We start from the raw sequence: 19,799 nt of genomic DNA on the forward strand, positions 1-19,799 counted from the left end.
TTTCAGACTGCGGCAGAAGAACCAGGAGACAATGAGCACGGGAAGCCATTTGTGACCGATGAATGATGCAAATGCAAATGCAAAAAGACTCTTTTTTTTTTGTCAGGAGACTTGTCAAAGTGGTTGTGAACATCACGGAGAAACACGGTTTTATTTGAAGATCTTGAGCAAAACTAGAAGTTTAGTTGAGATGGTATCACTTGGTGTTCACATCCGTGATGTTCAAAAGATGACTCGTCTAAGTCCTCCGATAAATGCATGGAAAAAAGTTTATGCATGTATGCATGTATGCGTGAATGCATGATTATGTTCAAGTTCGGAGAAAACATGGTGGGTTGAAGTTCAAAGTCAGGGAGTCATGGGTGGACACGGTGTCCGGTGAATCTAGGGCTTTAGGAAAATAGTAACCGGGTTCTAAAAAGGTTCCCAAGCTGCAACCTCTCCGACGTATATCACGGTGTCACGAGACAACACTCGCTCCATGATTATCCGTGGAAGGTCTAACTTGAGTGTAGTATCGCGTGACGACTAAAACTCGAGACAACACTCGGTTTAGCCTCCGCACTACGTCCTAGAAAATGGCCATGGATGGGTTTGGTTATCTACGGTTCATAGCGTCATAGAACAATTAAGAGTAAAGTGCCTAAACGCGACAACACGCGCCGACAACATCACCCCCAAAATGCCTCAGCTATGTGGGATTGATCGCATAATCCAAAACACGAGGCAACCCCCGGAATGAATTGTCGATTATATCCCTCCTAAATCCTAAGTTCACTCAGCCCGGGTGTAGGACTTTTGATATTCTCACCCCACACGTTTGCAAGACTTTAAACATTTATTCACATAAGAAAGCAAGTAAAAGAAACAAGTAAAAAGAGCGCAAGCGTGGAAATAAAGACTAGGCGTAACTCTCGAATCTCCCCAGTGAAGTCGCCAGCTGTTTTATCTTGGTTTTCGGGTGTCAAACATTGATTACGTTTGAACCTTTTAACCGATGATATCTTATTTTTTCTTGGGAAGGGAAAAAGTAAGCAAAACCCTTGAGAATCGAGGTCCGGGAGTTGTTTTCGCTACGGGAAGGTGTTAGGCACCCATAACGACTATAGTAACCTATAGGAACCGTCTTTAATTTCTACGCGCGCGCTTTATTTTTAAATGCTATTTGAAAAGATGTTATTAGACCTAAGGGTATTCTAAGTGAAGAATGTTTTTGGATTTTTATTTTATTTGAATTGAAGGAATTTTGTTCCTTGCCTACGTACCCGTTTAAGGGATCAAATCCACCGTAGTTCTCTTCCAAAAATGTTTTTGTTTTTGTTGGTTGATTTTAAGTTTGAAAATGAGATTTTGAAGAATAGAAAGAGGCCTCAAGGGCATGAGTTTTATGAAATTGTGAGGTTGGATTAGTGATTTTGCAAAAGAAGTCAAGTATGATTATTTTTCATTGAAATTTGATTAAGAAAATGAAAAAGGAAAATTCAATGGGATTTTGATCCCAAGGTTTATTTTGAAAATGGTTTGAGTGATGTTGTTCACATTTTTTTGGAAAATGATTTTTCTAAGTATAAAGCCTAAACATTCATCTAAACATACAATCCTAAACATACATCTAAACATGCATATTCTAGCTATATACCTAAAGTGATGTGTGTGCATGTGTCGGTGCTTGTGTCGGTGTACATTATTAGAGTCCATTGTCCTTATTACATCATGCCCTAGTTTACATTCTATGGTCTTGCAAGAATTTAAATGACATGAAAGTAAAATATTACAAAAGCTCCTAAGTATTACATTCTAAGCCTTGGTACAAATTAAATTGCAAGAAGATAAAGGTGAATATGAGATGAGATGGGAATGCTTATGAAATGATGAACAAAAGGGTTAGTGATAATAGGCATAGTATGGTAGGAAAAATTGACAAGGAAATAAAGCATGGTAACATGATAAAATGGCAAAGAAAGATGACAAAATATACCTAACAAAATACCAAAATCCCAAGCAAACAAAAGACCTATAACCCTCACATTATAACATTTTTTTTTAAAGAGTTTTGGGGTCAGCCCTAATATGAGAGTTACAAGAAAATTATAAGCCAAGGAATCATGATATGAAATTAGGCCTATTTTTGCACCAATTCACATATTAAAATGACAAATAACTTGCTAACTAAGCAACCAATTATCACCCATTCAAAACAGCACCAAACACTACATATTATGCAACAAATAACACCCTAAGATCACCCATCAAGTACCAATTATCACGAGCCAAGATATTGGAATTAGAATATGCAAAAAGTTTCACAAAATATGACAAAAAAACAACACAAACCCACACAATTTCCCATGTATTCCTCCATCAATTTCCAGCCTTCAAAATGCACAAGAAACAATCCTAAATTGATCAAGATTATCGCAATAAAGCTCACCCAAATTTTTACAAGTTTTTGATCAAGGTTTTTCAACAAAATTTGAAAGAAATGTATTAAAAAAGGACAACATATTTTTCACATATTTTCCTAATATCTATCAAGCAAGAAACATCAAGAAACAAACAAAAACCATCAAGAAAATCAATGGGAATTTTTGGGAATCTTATCAAAAGCAAATTCATGCGCAGGGGGTGAAAATAGCAAAAAAAACAAGGAAACGCCCAGGAAAAGGGGGGTGCGAGCAGCAGGCCAGCATAGCCATGGCAATTGGGCCTCAGGAAAACGAAACTGGGCTACAAGAGGCTGGGTATGGGTAAGATTATGGAGCGGGTTATGGGTAATGGGTACCAAAACGGGTCAAAACCCATGGGTTAGCATAAAAACATGAATATGCAAGGTAACAACACAATCAAAACAATTGCTCTTTTCTCTCCCTGTATGTTGCGATCTGGAACAATGGAAAGGAAGATGAATACTTCACCTTGAAGCTTAGCTCCGGCGCGGTGGTGGTCGGCCGAGAGAGGCGGCGCCGCCACGCCGGAGGTTTTAACTTCCTTTTCCTTTAAAACTTTTCAATTAAACCGAATCCTCTTCTTCTTTTAGTCAAATCGCAACACACAAAGCCTAAATCCGCAAATTACAGCAAAATTTTCACAAAACTTTACAATTGACATCATCAACCATTACCGCAAACATGTGAATTGGATTAAAAACTTGAAACACGTTACCGGCGTTTGAATCGGAGGAAAAGGTGAATCGACGGAAACTTTGGATCCACTTCGTCCTCCTTCACGAATTGCTTTCCCTTCCGGTTCGGTTTGTGCGTGATTCTGCACGTTTTCTTCACGCTGCTACAGCTGGTGACGAAATTGATTTGGTTCGTTCTTGATTTTCTGATGCTGGACCGTGACTGGAATTGTGATGGATCGATTCAAAGGTTGAGTTCGGATCAGAACACGAACCTGCTGTTATGTGCTTGAAACGAACCTTGATCTTAACTAGTGTGGTGATGGATTCATGTGATGAGGCCGATTGGTTTGATTTTTTTGACAGCTTGAATTGATTTTGTGAAGTTGTAGATGATTGTGTTGGATAGAGGTGGTTATGGAGGTTAGGGATGAAGATTGATGAAGATGGTGGTGGTTTGTGGTGGTGGAAAGAGGTTGAAGGTGGTGGTTATGGACTTAGTTAGGGTGGTTATGGTGGTTAGAGTGGTTGTTATGGTGGTGAGAAAATAGACACGTGAGGAAAAGAAAAGAGGGAAGAAAATGGATTTCTGTTATTTTTTTGTGATTTTTTTGTGGGAAAATGATTGAATGTGTGGACTTTGACTTGACTTTGACCCATTTATAGATGATGTGGTAAGCTTTGGGCCAATTGGAATGAGACATGTGGCACTGGACTCTAACAAACTTTTGTGGACTAATAACATTTGGACACGTGGCACTTGGACTCTAACAAACTTAAAAAGGGATTAAAATGCAAATAACAAAAGTACAAGGACCAAAATGAAAATTAAAACTAAAATTGAATTGAAAAAGTAAATTGAAAATTAACGTAAAGCGAGACGATTAAAACAACAAAGCAGATTAAAATGAATCAGCAATATTATCTGAAATGACCAAAATGCCCCCGGAGGCTTAAAACGACTAAAAATGACTCAGATGAATTTTAAAAATGGATTTTTAACAAGGAATTGAAGCAAAGACTTATACAAACAAAATTAAAAGACTCAGAGACAATTTTAAGGGTTTAAACAGAGTCTTGACACATGAAAAGACTAAAATGCCCCTAGGGGCAAAACTGACTCAAAATGACTTCAAATGCAATTTTTGAAATGGGTTTTGACATAGAATTGAAATGAAGACTTATTCAAACTATTTGAAAGGACTCAAACAAATTTTTAAAAGACTGAAAGAAATTTTAACATAGGAAATGACTAAAATACCCTTCTATGTGAATTTTGCAAATAAAATTGAAATAAAATGCAGAGAAAGATGCAATTGATCAGACACAGTTCAAATGACTTATAATGCAAGAAAAGAAGAATAGAGTTAGTATTTTTAGGTCCAAAATTAGGGTATAACATTAAGCGTCCAACTTCCAGTAGCTTATGGACTTAGCACGCTTTTGGCTCGCTATTGGTATACATTAATAATAAAGTAGATAATCATATCATCATCAGTCCTTTATCACATCATCATCAATCATTCATCATATCATCATCAATCATTCATCATAATATTCGTTCAATTTATTTCATAAACATCATTAACAGATACATCTTATGCACACCTGACACACACACACACACACACACACACACACACACACACACACACACACCATATTCACATCATTAGAATATATCACAGTTAACATAACATGACCTTTATGCAACATACCTCATTCATAGACCTACATGCATTCCGGTATCAGATCCGATCATCATAATAATGTAGTTCAGAGATGTGTTTCTGAAACATACATTTTGTCATTCGTCATTCGTCGTTATGCAGTATGATATGATGCATGAAGACTCACCAAACATCATTTAAAAAGACACATGACAACACATCATCTTTACATCATAGTCATTCGTCATTTTTCATCATTCGTCATTTTTCGTCTTTCGTCATGTATTAATTTCATCATTATTGTCGTCTATTCCCTTAGATCACTAACATCGTACACTTATTTTACTCGGTCTGTACCCTTTAAATCTAGATTAAATCATTAGCCGCAACCCTTACTCTAGTGTTCTACCTCGCCCACGTCATTACCTCTTACAAACATATATATATATATATATATATATATATATATATATATATATATATATATTCTTCTCATTAAAACCACTTTATAACCCCTCTTATATTCGTCTTATTCTCCTTCAACTTGAATTCCTTTTTTTTATGGCTCACAATGTGACCACGCGGTTTACACTGTTATAGTTTCGTTTTAATAATCTTAGGGAATTCGATACTTATCCTTATCGTGATCATTATCCCTCACCATATCTATTTATTTAACCCTACCTCTCCTTTTCCTTGTTTATATATACCTCATCACTTCTTTAACATTACCGTTTTATCTTAACTCTTATTCTTTACAACCTGACAATTTTCCTAAACTCATTATTATTTTAGGGCGATTATATTCAGCCTCATCAATTACCCATAGCTTTATTTGCGAGTTGAGAGGGGAAGGGTGTAACACCCCGTTTTCCCAACGTAAAAATTTCATAAATAAATCAGAGTTTTTCAACTTTAAACAGAATGCTACACTTCTTAAAAATTCATAAACTGAATAAATAACAATTTATTCTTCAAAATCATTTAACATAAGTAATTCAAAACTTCGCAGCGGAAATTAGTTCAACAATAAAATTAATCTTTGGCACGCAGGCCTCAACATAAAAATCTCATAAGTCTTGTTCAACATTTATTCATAAAAATCCATAAGTAATACGTAAGGAATAGAAATAGAAGACATAATCCCATCCCGTTACGTATCAGAGCACCTAAGACACACTTGTGAGGAGTCCACTCACGACCGCAACTAATCCTGGTTACCTGTAAGTTACCCATACGAAGAGCAACATTTCCAGCAGAGGGGTGAGATTTCTCAAACAATAATATTAAGCATATAAATCATATAAAGTACATTCAACAACTATAAACATCTTATAATTCATTAATCATATCTAATAACTTAAACTTCCTTAACTAGTGTCATTGTCCTTCCTACATTAGTCATATACTTCATCAAGTAATCTCAATTATTATTCATAAAACATCTTATCTTAAATCATGATCATAAGCATCAATATCTAACACCAAATATAATCGTAAGCATCATCATATAATTCACATAAGTATCATTATCAAAACATAGCATTTATCGAAAACAACTTCATAATCAAATTCATAATCAACTTCATAAACAAACATCATCATTAAATCATAATCATCAAATCACAATCAAACTTCATAATCAAACCTCACTTAACTCGACAATGCGACTCAACTCGACTATGTAACTCTTATCATCTCAAATCAACTTAGCATCTTGACAACTTAACAACTTGACAACTCGACAACTTCACATCTTAAATCATCTTAAAACTTCTTGATATGCAAATGCATTTGGTACCAATACAGAGTATCAAGCTCCCAACCAACTTATATGAGCGTAAATAGGCTCTTCAGAGCATCAAGCTCCCAACCAACTTATATGAGCGTAAATAGGCTCTTCAGAGCATCAAGCTCCCAACCAATCGTGTGAATGACTAAGCATTCCAGAGAATCAAGGCACCAACCAACGTATATGAGTATGCAATGGACTCAACTTCCTAAAACTTAACATCTTAATAACTTGATGACTTCATAACGACTTGACGACTTAACAACTCTTATCATCTTAACGTCTTAACATCTTAACCTCTTGACAACATATGGATCACATAAATAATTCATGTCATATCATAATATAACAATATCAAGTGATAATAAACAACATCTTAAAACATCATATTCATCAATCATAAACAACTTCATATAACATCGTATTTAAACATCAACAATAATTCACTATGTATCTTTGTAAAAACATAATAAATTATCCACAACATATTTTCATGTCAAACCAAAGCTATTGGAAAGATATCACAAATATCAACAACTTTCATGTTTACAACAAAGATCAATTCAAAACAGAAACATATGAACAAAACGCAAAAACTTGAAACAGAGAAGGCTGTCACCGTACAATTTCGTTAAGACCTCCCTGTAGTATTTTCATCATAACTCAAAGACCAAACATCATTATCATGTCAAACCAAAGCCACTGGAAAGCTAACAGAATTATCTAAAACTTTCATGTTCACCAATTCTGTACCGATCAGTACCAGTTTTTACTTTAAATTCGTAAAAGTTGTGCTGAAAGTCTATAAAAATTCACTGTGACCTACATGCAGTAATTTGACCATAACTCAAGTTCTATAAATCGTATTGACGTGAGACCAACGGCATTAGAAATCTAACATCCATACCTACAACTTTCGTGCTTGCACCTAAACCCAATTCGGAACTTAAACTTGTCAAACTGAGACAATAAAAACGCGTTTTGCACATTGACAGCAAAATCGCAGTTCAGCTGCGATTTCGCTTTGGGGAAATCTTTTCCACTTCGTATTCGATCCAATACTCTCCAAACTTGACCCTAATCATTACCCTATGATTACCCTATCATTAGAACACTAATTATTCATCAACTTACTGTATGCAAATTCAAAGGGTTCTCAAATCTATTAACAACCTATTACAATTATTAAACCCTAATTCTTAAACTCACCAACATCTCATCCAATTCCATGGTTCTAACCTCAAAACTACATCCAATAATCATCATATGGGTTATCTAAGGACTCTATACAATTTCTACATCAATTCAACAAGTTTTCATCATCTAATCATCAAATCTCTCTCAAAACCCTAATTCTCAAATTCTCACAAACTTTCCCCAACTTGTTAGATGCAATCTAATGATTTAACAACTTAATATTAATGCAAGATAGTCTCACCCTCACCTTAGATTAATTCCTGAATCAGCAGCAGCATTCTTCTTTCCTAAGGTATTCTCCTCTTCTCTTGACTTTTCTCTTCTCTTCTCTTCTTTCTTGTTCTCCTCTTTTCCAAAAAAGCGGTTTTAGGGTAAACTCTTTCTAACCTAAGCTTCTCTATTTATAATACTAAAATATTCTTCCCAAATCTATTTAGGCCCAACAACTTACTCTTCTTTCTATTCTAACCCCCAAATCCACTCACACTAATAATCCTCATATTCTAATAAATAATATTTCTCTACTAAATATATAATAATACACCAAATAACAAATATATATCTATAACAATTAACAAATATATTATGCTAGTAAATACCAACATATAACATAACAAAATATCACTCAACAAAATATATTAACTAAATTATAAAAAGACATCTAATCTCAACAAATCATATATCCCTCATATACATCATATAAATATATAAATATATTCTAAAACTAATTAAAATAATTAAATAAAAAGGAGGGCGTTACAACTCTCCCCAACTTAAAAGAATTTCGTCCTCGAAATTCAAGCACAATAGAAAATAAATATAGTCATTACTTCTTCAAACAAAACACAAAAACCACATCAAGTTAGTCAGTTAAACATGATCACATAAAAAACATAACTACTAACTAGAAAACATGACGACACGACACAACGACTCATCAACTTGGCCGGACGGACCGACCTTCTCTGATACCAATTGTAACACCCCGTTTTCCCAACGTAAAAATTTCATAAATAAATCAGAGTTTTTCAACTTTAAACTGAATGCTACACTTCTTAAAAATTCATAAACTGAATAAATAACAATTTATTCTTCAAAATCATTTAACATAAGTAATTCAAAACTTCGCAGCGGAAATTAGTTCAACAATAAAAATAATCTTTGGCACGCAGGCCTCAACATAAAAATCTCATAAGTCTTGTTCAACATTTATTCATAAAAATCCATAAGTAATACGTAAGGAATAGAAATAGAAGACATAATCTCATCCCGTTACGTATCAGAGCACCTAAGACACACTTGTGAGGAGTCCACTCACGACCGCAACTAATCCTGGTTACCTGCAAGTTACCCATACGAAGAGCAACATTTCCAAGCAGAGGGGTGAGATTTCTCAAACAATAATATTAAGCATATAAATCATATAAAGTACATTCAACAACTTAAACATCTTATAATTCATTAATCATATCTAATAACTTAAACTTCCTTAACTAGTGTCATTATCCTTCCTACATTAGTCATATACTTCATCAAGTAATCTCAATTATTATTCATAAAACATCTTATCTTAAATCATGATCATAAGCATCAATATCTAACACCAAATATAATCGTAAGCATCATCATATAATTCACATAAGTATCATTATCAAAACATAGCATTTATCGAAAACAACTTCATAATCAAGTTCATAGTCAACTTCATAAACAAACATCATCATTAAATCATAATCATCAAATCACAATCAAACTTCATAATCAAACCTCACTTAACTCAACAATGCGACTCAACTCGACTATGTAACTCTTAAAATCTCAAATCATCTTAGCATCTTGACAACTTAACAACTTGACAACTCGACAACTTCACATCTTAAATCATCTTAAAACTTCTTGATATGCAAATGCATTTGGTACCAATACAGAGCATCAAGCTCCCAACCAACTTATATGAGCGTAAATAGGCTCTTCAGAGCATCAAGCTCCCAACCAACTTTCTTCAGAGCATCAAGCTCCCAACTAATCGTGTGAATGACTAAGCATTCCAGAGCATCAAGCCCCCAACCAACCTATATGAGTATGCAATGGACTCAACTTCCTACAACTTAGACAACTTCATGAACATCTTTGACATCCTAACATCTTGATATCTTGACAACATAACATCTTAATAACTTGATGACTTCATAACGACTTGACGACTTAACAACTCTTATCATCTTAACGTCTTAACATCTTAACATCTTGACAACATATGGATCACATAAATAATTCATATCATATCATATCACAATATATCAATATCAAATGATAATAAACAACATCTTAAAACATCATATTCATCAATCATAAACAACTTCATATAACATTGTATTTAAACATCAACAATAATTCACTATGTATCTTTGTAAAAACATAATAAATTATCCACAACATATTTTCATGTCCAACCAAAGCTATTGGAAAGATATCACAAATATCAACAACTTTCATGTTTACAACAAAGATCAATTCAAAACAGAAACATATGAACAAAACGCAAAAACATGAAACAGAGAAGGCTGTCACCGTACAATTTTGCTAAGACCTCCCTGTAGTATTTTCATCATAACTCAAAGACTAAACATCATTTTCACGTCAAACCATAGCCACTGGAAAGCTAACAAAATTATCTAAAACTTTCATGTTTACGCCTAAGACCAATTCTGTACCGATCAGTACCAATTTTTATTTTAAATTCGGAAAAGTTGTGCTGAAAGTCTATAAAAATTCACTGTGACCTACGTGCAGTAATTTGATCATAACTCAAGTTCTATAAATCCTATTGACGTGAGACCAACGACATTAGAAAGCTAACATCCATCCTACAACTTTCGTGTTTACACCTAAACCCAATTCAGAACTTAAACTTGTCAAACTGAGACAATAAAAACGCGTTTTGCACATTGACAGCAAAATCGCAGTTCTGCTGCGATATCGCTTTGGGGAAATCTTTTCCACTTCGTATTCGATCCAATACTCTCCAAACTTGACCCTAATCATTACCCTATGATTGCCCTATCATTAGAACACTAATTATTCATCAACTTACTGTATGCAAATTCAAAGGGTTCTCAAATTTATTAACAACCTATTACAATTATTAAACCCTAATTCTTAAACTCACCAACATCTCATCCAATTCAATGGTTCTAACCTCAAAACTACATCCAATAATCATCATATGGGTTATCTAAGGACTGTATACAATTTCTACATCAATTCAACAAGTTTTCATCATCTAATCATCAAATCTCTCTCAAAACCCTAATTCTCAAATTCTCACAAACTTTCCCCAACTTGTTAGATGCAATCTAATGATTTAACAACTTAAAATTAATGCAAGATAGTCTCACCCTCACCTTAGATTAATTCCTGAATCAGCAGCAGCGTTCTTCTTTCCTAAGGTATTCTCCTCTTCTCTTGACTTTTCTCTTCTCTTCTCTTCTTTCTTGTTCTCCTCTTTTCCAAAAAAGCGGTTTTAGGGTAAACTCTTTCTAACCTAAGCTTCTCTATATATAATACTAAAATATTCTTCCCAAATCTATTTAGGCCCAACAACTTACTCTTCTTTCTATTCTAACCCCCAAATCCACTCACACTAATAATCCTCATATTCTAATAAATAATATTTCTCTACTAAATATATAATAATACACCAAATAACAAATATATATCTATAACAATTAACAAATATATTATGCTAGGAAATACCAACATATAACATAACAAAATATCATTCAACAAAATATATTAACTGATATATAAAAATACATAATCTCAACAAATCATATATCCCTCATATACATCATATAAATATATAAATATATTCTAAAACTAATTAAAATAATTAAATAAAAAGGAGGGCGTTACAAAGGGAGGGGAAGGCTTGAGCAAAAAGGAATGAGAACAGGGAAGAAATAGAGGAGAATGGGAGGGGAGGGCTTTGGGGGGTTAACCTTTCTTTAAAATACAAAACTCTCCTAATTTGGGGAACTAAAAAATTGTAGTAAATGTGGGTTTTGGAGGTTTTGTATGAATTCTTCAAATTTAATCTACGTTGTATAATACTTTTAAAATTAAGAATATAGTAATGATATGCATTAACTTATCATTTTCTAAAAAACTACTCTTTTAAAAAAATTTGAAAGATCTTTCCATTTTCCTTCATATTTTCCACCCGTCAGAGTTTTTACTTCCCCTCCCCTCCAAACTCAAACAAAGCCTAAGTGATACAAAGTTATTGCCGGTAAAATTTGGTGAGTTTGTATCTAAGCGATACCATTTTATCCTTAACAAGCACAATATTAAAAAGTTATTCTATGCTACCATTTTTATCCACATATCTCAAAACAACAATAGCCATTTTCCCCTTAGAGATTCATCATGCGATTGATCAACGATTATACAAAATTTTGAATCTCCTATTTCTTCTTAGATACATCTTTTCACTTTAGAAGACATGATATGCAAAATTTTCTTTTGAATTTTACGAGGTACACTTCGAATTATATGGAGCATTCTCTAGGACTATAAAAAGAATGTTCTTTGAAATTATATAGAATTAATCTCATTTTTTGGTAAATAGAGATAAATTTCATTAATCAAAATAGTTATTACAAATAGAAGCCACAAAACAAAGAAGCAATAGTTAATCTCACAAAAACAAAAACAAAACAAAAAAAGTCAAAGGCCTCACAATCTTAACATTAGACTCTTCGTCTTTTTAGATTTCAACCCACTAATGTAAACAATCTTTTTGATTTGATTAAGGAGTTCCTGAACTGATTGGTGAATGTGCTGAAATCTTCTGGCATTCCTTTCCTTTCAAATCATATATGCGTAATACTCAAGAGCTTTATGCTCATATGATGAGTACCAGTGTTCATGTTGTACAAACATTGAATATGTTGCATCACAATCTGCCAGTTGCAAACATTAATGTTCATGTTACTCCATTGCATTGCACCTGTCCATACAACCATTGAATACTCACAAGTAAATAATAGGTGAGAAGAGGTTTCATTCTCTTTTTTACACAAGATGTGTGAATATATGCCTTGACAGGAATACTTTGGTTTTGATGATTGACAAAAGAAGTCCTAGAAGAACAAAGATGCAAAAAGCGGAAAAGAAGATTCAAGCTTTCAAGTCTTGAATTTTATTTTTATTTGTATTAGGACTTTATGTAAGTAGTAGAAAAAGCTCTCATGAAAATAAATCACACACTCACAATGATTTTCATCTAAATATGATTTTGCATAAAAATATTTTTTCATGAAAAGTTATAATTAATTCTGAATTTGCATAATTACTTTTTAACTTAAAAATATATTTAGCATGCATTGAGATTTCGTTGTGTTTTTCTATCATCATCATTACCAACTATTTTATATAGTAGAAACAAAGATTTATGCATCAAAGAATTTTATTCAGCGTATATGTTTCAGATTACTTTCTTTAATGCATAAATATATATCATATATGGTAATGGTATAATGGTTTTAAATGGTAGACATTTCAACGTGTTTATGAAAATGCTGATCTTTGCAACGGATACTTTTATTTTAATTGCATATTGACTCAGTTAACTTTGCATTAAACTATGCTTTTGTTACCGATGGAACAATGCTAAATTGGTCTCCTTCTTCATTCCATTTTTGCATATAAATATGAGGCTTGTAGTAGCCTTTTGACACAACTCATATTTTCACTAAACATTGTCAAAAATATTATTCATCACTCTCATTATTTTTACACTTGCTAATTTATTTTATTGAGAGCTGTTTTATACTACATAGTTAAGTTGTAGTAATTGTGCTTCAATTTGTTATATCTACACATTTGGTGTATTATTTAATTGTTGTAACTCTTATTTGTATTGGGTGCGATCCCAAGGTTTCAAGAGAGGTGATATCTCTTGGTTTTAGAGCCTCTTCTACAAAGGATTGTTTTGTTTGGAGAGTGCTCGTTATTTGTAAAGGTTACCGGCTTATCCTAATTAAAAGCTTGAGCAGTGAAAATCTCAAGGGGCTTTTCCTTGGGGACTAGACTAGGCCTTGTTGTTTTAGGCCGAACTAGTATAAACTTCTTGTGTCTTTTCTCTCATCCCTTTATCTCTTTTACTTTATTTGTCATTTATTTTATCTCACCATATCTATTTTTATTTTTATTTAAACCTTTCATAATCACTTTATTTTAATTGGTTAAAACTTTTTTTAAGTGCTTATTTTAAATCGTTTTCTAAAGAACACAATTCACCCCCCTCTTGTGTGTTTGAAGTCACTTGTTTAACAAGATTCACGTTTGGTCACAATTAATTCCAACTTTACTTAATCTGTCAGAAGTTGGCAATCTACCATGAATAGCTAGCCAAGTAACAAACAAACACTTGGGGGGATAGGGTTATTACATGTCATTTTCCTCCAACTAACTTTGACAAAATCACCTCTTAAGCATTATACATTCGCTTAATAGAGAAGTTAATTAGCTTGTTGGAAAACATTACCATTGACATTGGAAAAAGTCTTTGCTCCATTAAAAACTTTTTTTACTACCCATGAAGCTTGTGATGGTACTTCCATTGGAAGCACATTTCACACTTTTATGTAATATTCATGAACCCACTTACCCCAAAAGACATCTTTCTTATTGGCCAAGTTCCAAAACTGCTTACTAAGAGCAGCTTGGTTCCAACAATTCAAATCTATAACATTTCATCCACCAGCTGATTTTGGCAAACAAATATGCTCCGAGGCAATAAGAGGTCTTTTTGAAATACCAGATTTACAAGTCCAGAGGAGGACTCTACAAACAGTTTGAATTAGTTTCAATACTTTTTGAGGAAGGGAAAAGACTTGGCTCCAAATAAGTCTGCACACCAAATAACACTGACTTAATAAGTTGTAATCTTCCAGCATAAGATAACAACTTAAATGACCAGTTTTCAATCCTACTAATAATTTTCTTTACCAAAGGTTGGCATTTCATAACAGTTAATTTTTTAGAGTATAAAGGAACACCCAAAAATTTAAAAGGGAGTTCACCTCTAGTAAGACTTAACTTGGTGAAGATTGCCTCTTGAACATTAAGTTACACCACCAAAGATATTGAGGTTTTAGATTGGATAGCTTTGAGTCCAAATGTATTAGAAAACAAATTAAAAACATCAAACAACTGCGTTACAGACCACACATCTCCTCTTGAAAACAGAAGTAGAGCATTAGCAAAACATATATTGCACCATGTGTAATAATCTCCTATTGTTCTTACCTCTGAAAGATCATTCATGAGAAGACAATCTGCAGAATCTTGAATTTCCTATTGAGTATAACTGGATTACCACTCAACCTATAATCAACCAACAATACACTGTTCAAATCACCTCCAATTAACAAGTTCCCTGAAGTTTTATTACAGATGTCATTAATAAAATTCCACAACCCTTTCCTTTGTTGCTGGGTTTTAAAAGCATACACATCAACTAGATTAAAACAAATGTTTGATTCTAAATGAACCACTTCACAATGTATAATTTTGGCACAAGATGCATCAGATTTAACATCCCAAAGTTTTGGGTTCCAAGCAATCCAAATTCTACCATTTGCAGCAGCAACATCATAATTATTAACAACAGACCAATCTTTAAACATCAAGCCATAAACCTTTTTGAATTTGTCAACTTTAACTCTAGTTTCAAGCAGAACACAAATTTCAATCTCATTAGTGACATAGAAATTAAATAAAAAAAATAAAATAGCATTAGTGACATAGAAACAATTTTATGACATTGAAATTTTATTTACTTTCGGTTCACATATTTTGATTATTTTAGTCAACATCTTGAAAGAAGATTTTGGGATGGTGATTATTTTCAAAAAGACATTTTTGTCCTCGAAATCGGTGAAATTGAGAGATCAACTGATGACATATTAGAATTTTATGAACTTCTATTTGCGGAAACTTTTTTTCGAAGGGGAGGAAACATTTTATTTTGTCATGATACTATAAAGTCCATATTATAAAATAAAGCAAAAGGTAATGATTGATTTTGTAAGTAATTTCAATTTTAGTAGTTGATAATAAAAATGTTTTTGTTCTAAACCAGTTGAGTTGTTCTAGTGATGCTGGTTTGAGACTTTTGTGTATGCTAATTACTTCGATTATGCCGATGCCAATTTAAATGGGGCTAATTTGGCTTCTAACAAAATGATGTTACCACTTCAATAGCCACTAACCCTATCTCTCAAGGAACAACCACTTGCTGTAATTATGGCCACCACTTGAAGAGACCATCACTTCCTATAATTATGGTCACCACTTAAATTTTGTTGTTTTTGTTATGGCTTCCTTTTAGTCTTCACAAACTAACCCCAAATTGCTCTATCGTGAAACAACCTCTTCCTATAATTATGAAAATAATTATGAAAACTAATCGATGAGATAATTAACTACAAAATGACCATATAACTCTCCAAAATGACCTTAATGCACTTCTAATCTCTTATTTATATGTATTTTAACTTTTAGTCCCCCTTTTTTTTTTTTGAAGGATTTTAGTCCCCTTTTTTAAAACTAACTTTTTGATCCTTCATTCAGAAAGTTTAAGCTTCTCAATGGATTAGGGTTTCTCCTCCTCAAAAAAAAAAAAAAAAAAAAAAAAGACCAGGGTTTCTTATGCTTAATTTCTAGTTTTCTGATTGATAGTGGAGCTACACAATTTGATTTTCAGATTGATAATAGCGCTACTGAAATTGATGAAACGTCCTAAATCTTGTATGTGTAAGTGTACTCTCTGAATTATATGTTATTTTTGTCATAGACTCATAGTTGCTTGTTTTTGTTGGCTGCAGATTTACTGAGTGTTCGCTCAGACTATGTACACGTTTCTGGTTTTGCTTTGTGAAAATTCTAATAACTGTACAAGTATAAAGTGATAATAAATTATACTTTTAAGCTAAATCCACTTCCACTCTGAACAATATTGGTGCTTTCATTAGTGGCGTCTATGTTATTTTTCACTTTTTCTTATTAGTCTTCTGACTTGTATTTGCTCTCTTAATTACTATCGTATAAAGTGTCGTATTGATTACTATGATTACACTTTCAAACTATCAGACTTGTATTTGTTCTCTTAATTACTATCGTTTAAAGTGTCGTATTGATTACTATGATTACACTTTCAAACTATCAACCAGTTGAGATTCCTTATGTTATTGATGATGTCTTATAACATCAATTAGCCATTTAGGTCAAAAGAAACATATACTTCTTGTATACCACTAATATTTGCAAATGGCAATGATTATGCAGTGTCTCTCATTGAAAAATATGAGATGGAAGAAAAAAACATATTGACAAATCTACCAGTTGATGTGTTGGAACGGATTATGAAGCGTTTGCCTCTTAAAGATTACCTTGGATTGAGAGCCATTTGCCATTCTTGTAGGAAAACGGTTTCCAAAATCATTGAAAACAAGCATTGCTGCCCTTTACCTGAACTTCCTAGCTTGAGTACAAAAAGTTTACATTGCCTTAGGACACCACTGTTGCGGGATGATATATGTATTGGCTCAGTTGAAGGCTGGTTGATTGTGAGTGACAATTCTGAAAAAGGTTTTGCAAAGTTTTTCTTTTTGAATCCAGTGACTGATGTTAGAATCACGATACCATCAAAGTTACAATTGCCCTCTTCCGCCCAATATGATGGAATATTACCTGTGAGAAAAATGGTGGCCTCTTCCAAACCAAACTGTGATGGTTCAGATTGTTATTTGGTTGGCCTTTTGAGTGATTATTGTCACATTGGAATTTATAAACTCTTTGAAAAGGCATGGACTATAGTTGAGTCAGGTAAGGATTCAACGACTAATTTTACGGACATAGAAATTATTGGTCCAAAATTGTATGTAACAGACTCATCCTCAGGTTCTATATTTGTTTATGATCTTAAAGACTCCACTAATGGACATCCGAAGGCTAAAGTGTTGGCTGAATTGCCAAGGCCAGAAAGATCAAGTTTTTATATCTGTTTTCTAGCCAAAGATAAAACATTAGGAGAGTTATACTTCATTTATATGTTCTACAAAGGTGAGATTGAAACTCAACAACATGTCTCTGACCGTTTCAAAGTCATCTCAGCATTTTCAAAGCCACCTCAGGTTACCAGCTTTGAAGTGTTCAAGCTGGACACGAACAAGAGTCCTATTGAGTGGCAGAATGTGAAGCTGGAAGATAGAGTGGCTTTTCTTAGTAATTGGAACAGCATGGTAATGCCAAGAGATGAACTTAATTACAGTGAAGAGTTAGTTAGAGGGAATAGTGTCTATTTTGCCATTACTTTTCCATGTCCAAGATTAAATCCACCGACAAGTTTAGAGTTTGGGTTGTTTTGTTTGAATGTTAGAAGCATCATATACCTCCCTAAGGAGACATTAAAGCATGGTGATGTTCCTTATCCTTTATGGTTTGTACCAAGTTTATGGTAATTCCACTGGGACATTTTCATATGTTTGATTGTATGCCAATGATGTCTTCAATTTGACTTCTTCATGGCTTTAAAATTATCCATCATGCATTTGGCATACAATTTTTTTTTGCTATTGAAGAATGTCCAGAAGGTTCCCTTGCAGCAACCACACTATCCTCTGCCAACTCTTTTATTTCTTTTTTCTTTTCCATTCTCTTTAAGGATCTATATTTCTTAGACCATGATTTTTATTTCTTTCTTTAAAGCATGCAGTGGTGATCCTAAAGAAAGGATTTAGTTAATCTTGAAACATTGCTCATATGTTCTTTCTTATGGATTTATTAGTTTCAAATTTCTGTTGTTTTCCTTGCTAATTTTTATTTCTTTCTTTTGGATTTATTAGTGTCCACATAAATTGTAATCTATGACTATGCATAAAGGACTAGAATTATCCAAGTATGTAGGCAATGATCATAAATGGTAATCCAACGTAAGTTAATATCCATTGTTATTATGATTCTCCCAAAGTAACCAAAAATATTATTTTCCTTCCATAATTTCTTGATGTCATTATCGTAGCTTATTTCTTCTTGAAAAAATTGAATCGAATAGAACCTAACTATTTTTTCAAACTGTTGTACGAAATGGTTTTCGAACTGTTCTGAATTAGTTTTCTGCATTAGTTTATATCGCTTCAAAAACAGCGTATATTAACCAGACCATGCAGCATATTACTAAAAGTTCACAAATTCATATCACAATGAATATCAAAACCAAGCCAAGTCAATACTTACTTAGCTTGAATTCAAATTCTAGTTAACTAGCATGACCTTACCATTCAATTCCATAAACCCTGAGCTGAAAGATGTATGTATACTGCGTAGAAATTATAAAATATAGAGCCATATAAGAGCTCCATTTTTTTTCCTATATAATAAGCTCCTGTTGAGGCCTATCCCCTGGTTCCAAAAAATAAACAAGCTCATGTTTCTAGTGTTGGTGGTCTTTTACATGATGAGAGTGAAAATTGGTTAGCTGTTTTTTCAAAATATCTTTTGAGGCTGAGTTATTGGGCGTTTTAAAATGTTTATCATTAGGTAGAGGTTAGAAACATATTGAGTTGCGCTTGAATTGTTATATGGTGGTTAAGTGTCTTTCAAGCAATAAAAATGATTGTGTTAGTGGCTACTAGTTGATTATACATATTAGAAGAATGCTTTGAGATTTTGTCAACTTTCCAAGTTCAGCGTTCCATTCAAAATGAGATAGTGTACATGTTGCTTATTTGGATTGGGATTAGATAAAAACTTCAGTTTTGTTTATGATCAGTTCCATAATCCCATTGTTACTTTTTAACATCATTGTAAGATTTTCCTTCATTCATAATAAACTGAGACATTGACCTCTTCAGTCATTAAGGTATTGTTGGTTTCCTAACACAGCACTTAATTTGAGAAATTACATAGGCTACAAATATCATCCAACAGAGGCTTATTTTATATACATGAA

General features: G+C 33.1%; 1 protein-coding gene across 1 annotated transcript; it reads left to right on the forward strand.

Annotated features, from left to right (window-relative positions):
* The first annotated feature begins 2,694 nt into the window (after positions 1–2,694).
* On the forward strand, positions 2,695–18,558 carry LOC146926610 (uncharacterized). The gene is made up of 3 exons (XM_085706939.1): positions 2,695–2,747; positions 16,675–16,747; positions 17,065–18,558. The coding sequence occupies exons 1-3, from the start codon at positions 2,695–2,697 to the stop codon at positions 18,307–18,309; spliced, it is 1,371 nt and encodes a 456-aa protein (XP_085563065.1). The 3' UTR covers positions 18,310–18,558.
* Positions 18,559–19,799: the final 1,241 nt, after the last annotated feature.

The sequence above is a fragment of the Medicago sativa genome, chromosome 4, assembly GCF_051527215.1.
Source record: "Medicago sativa cultivar Bolivia chromosome 4, Bolivia_mono, whole genome shotgun sequence".
Lineage (NCBI taxonomy): Eukaryota > Viridiplantae > Streptophyta > Magnoliopsida > Fabales > Fabaceae > Medicago > Medicago sativa.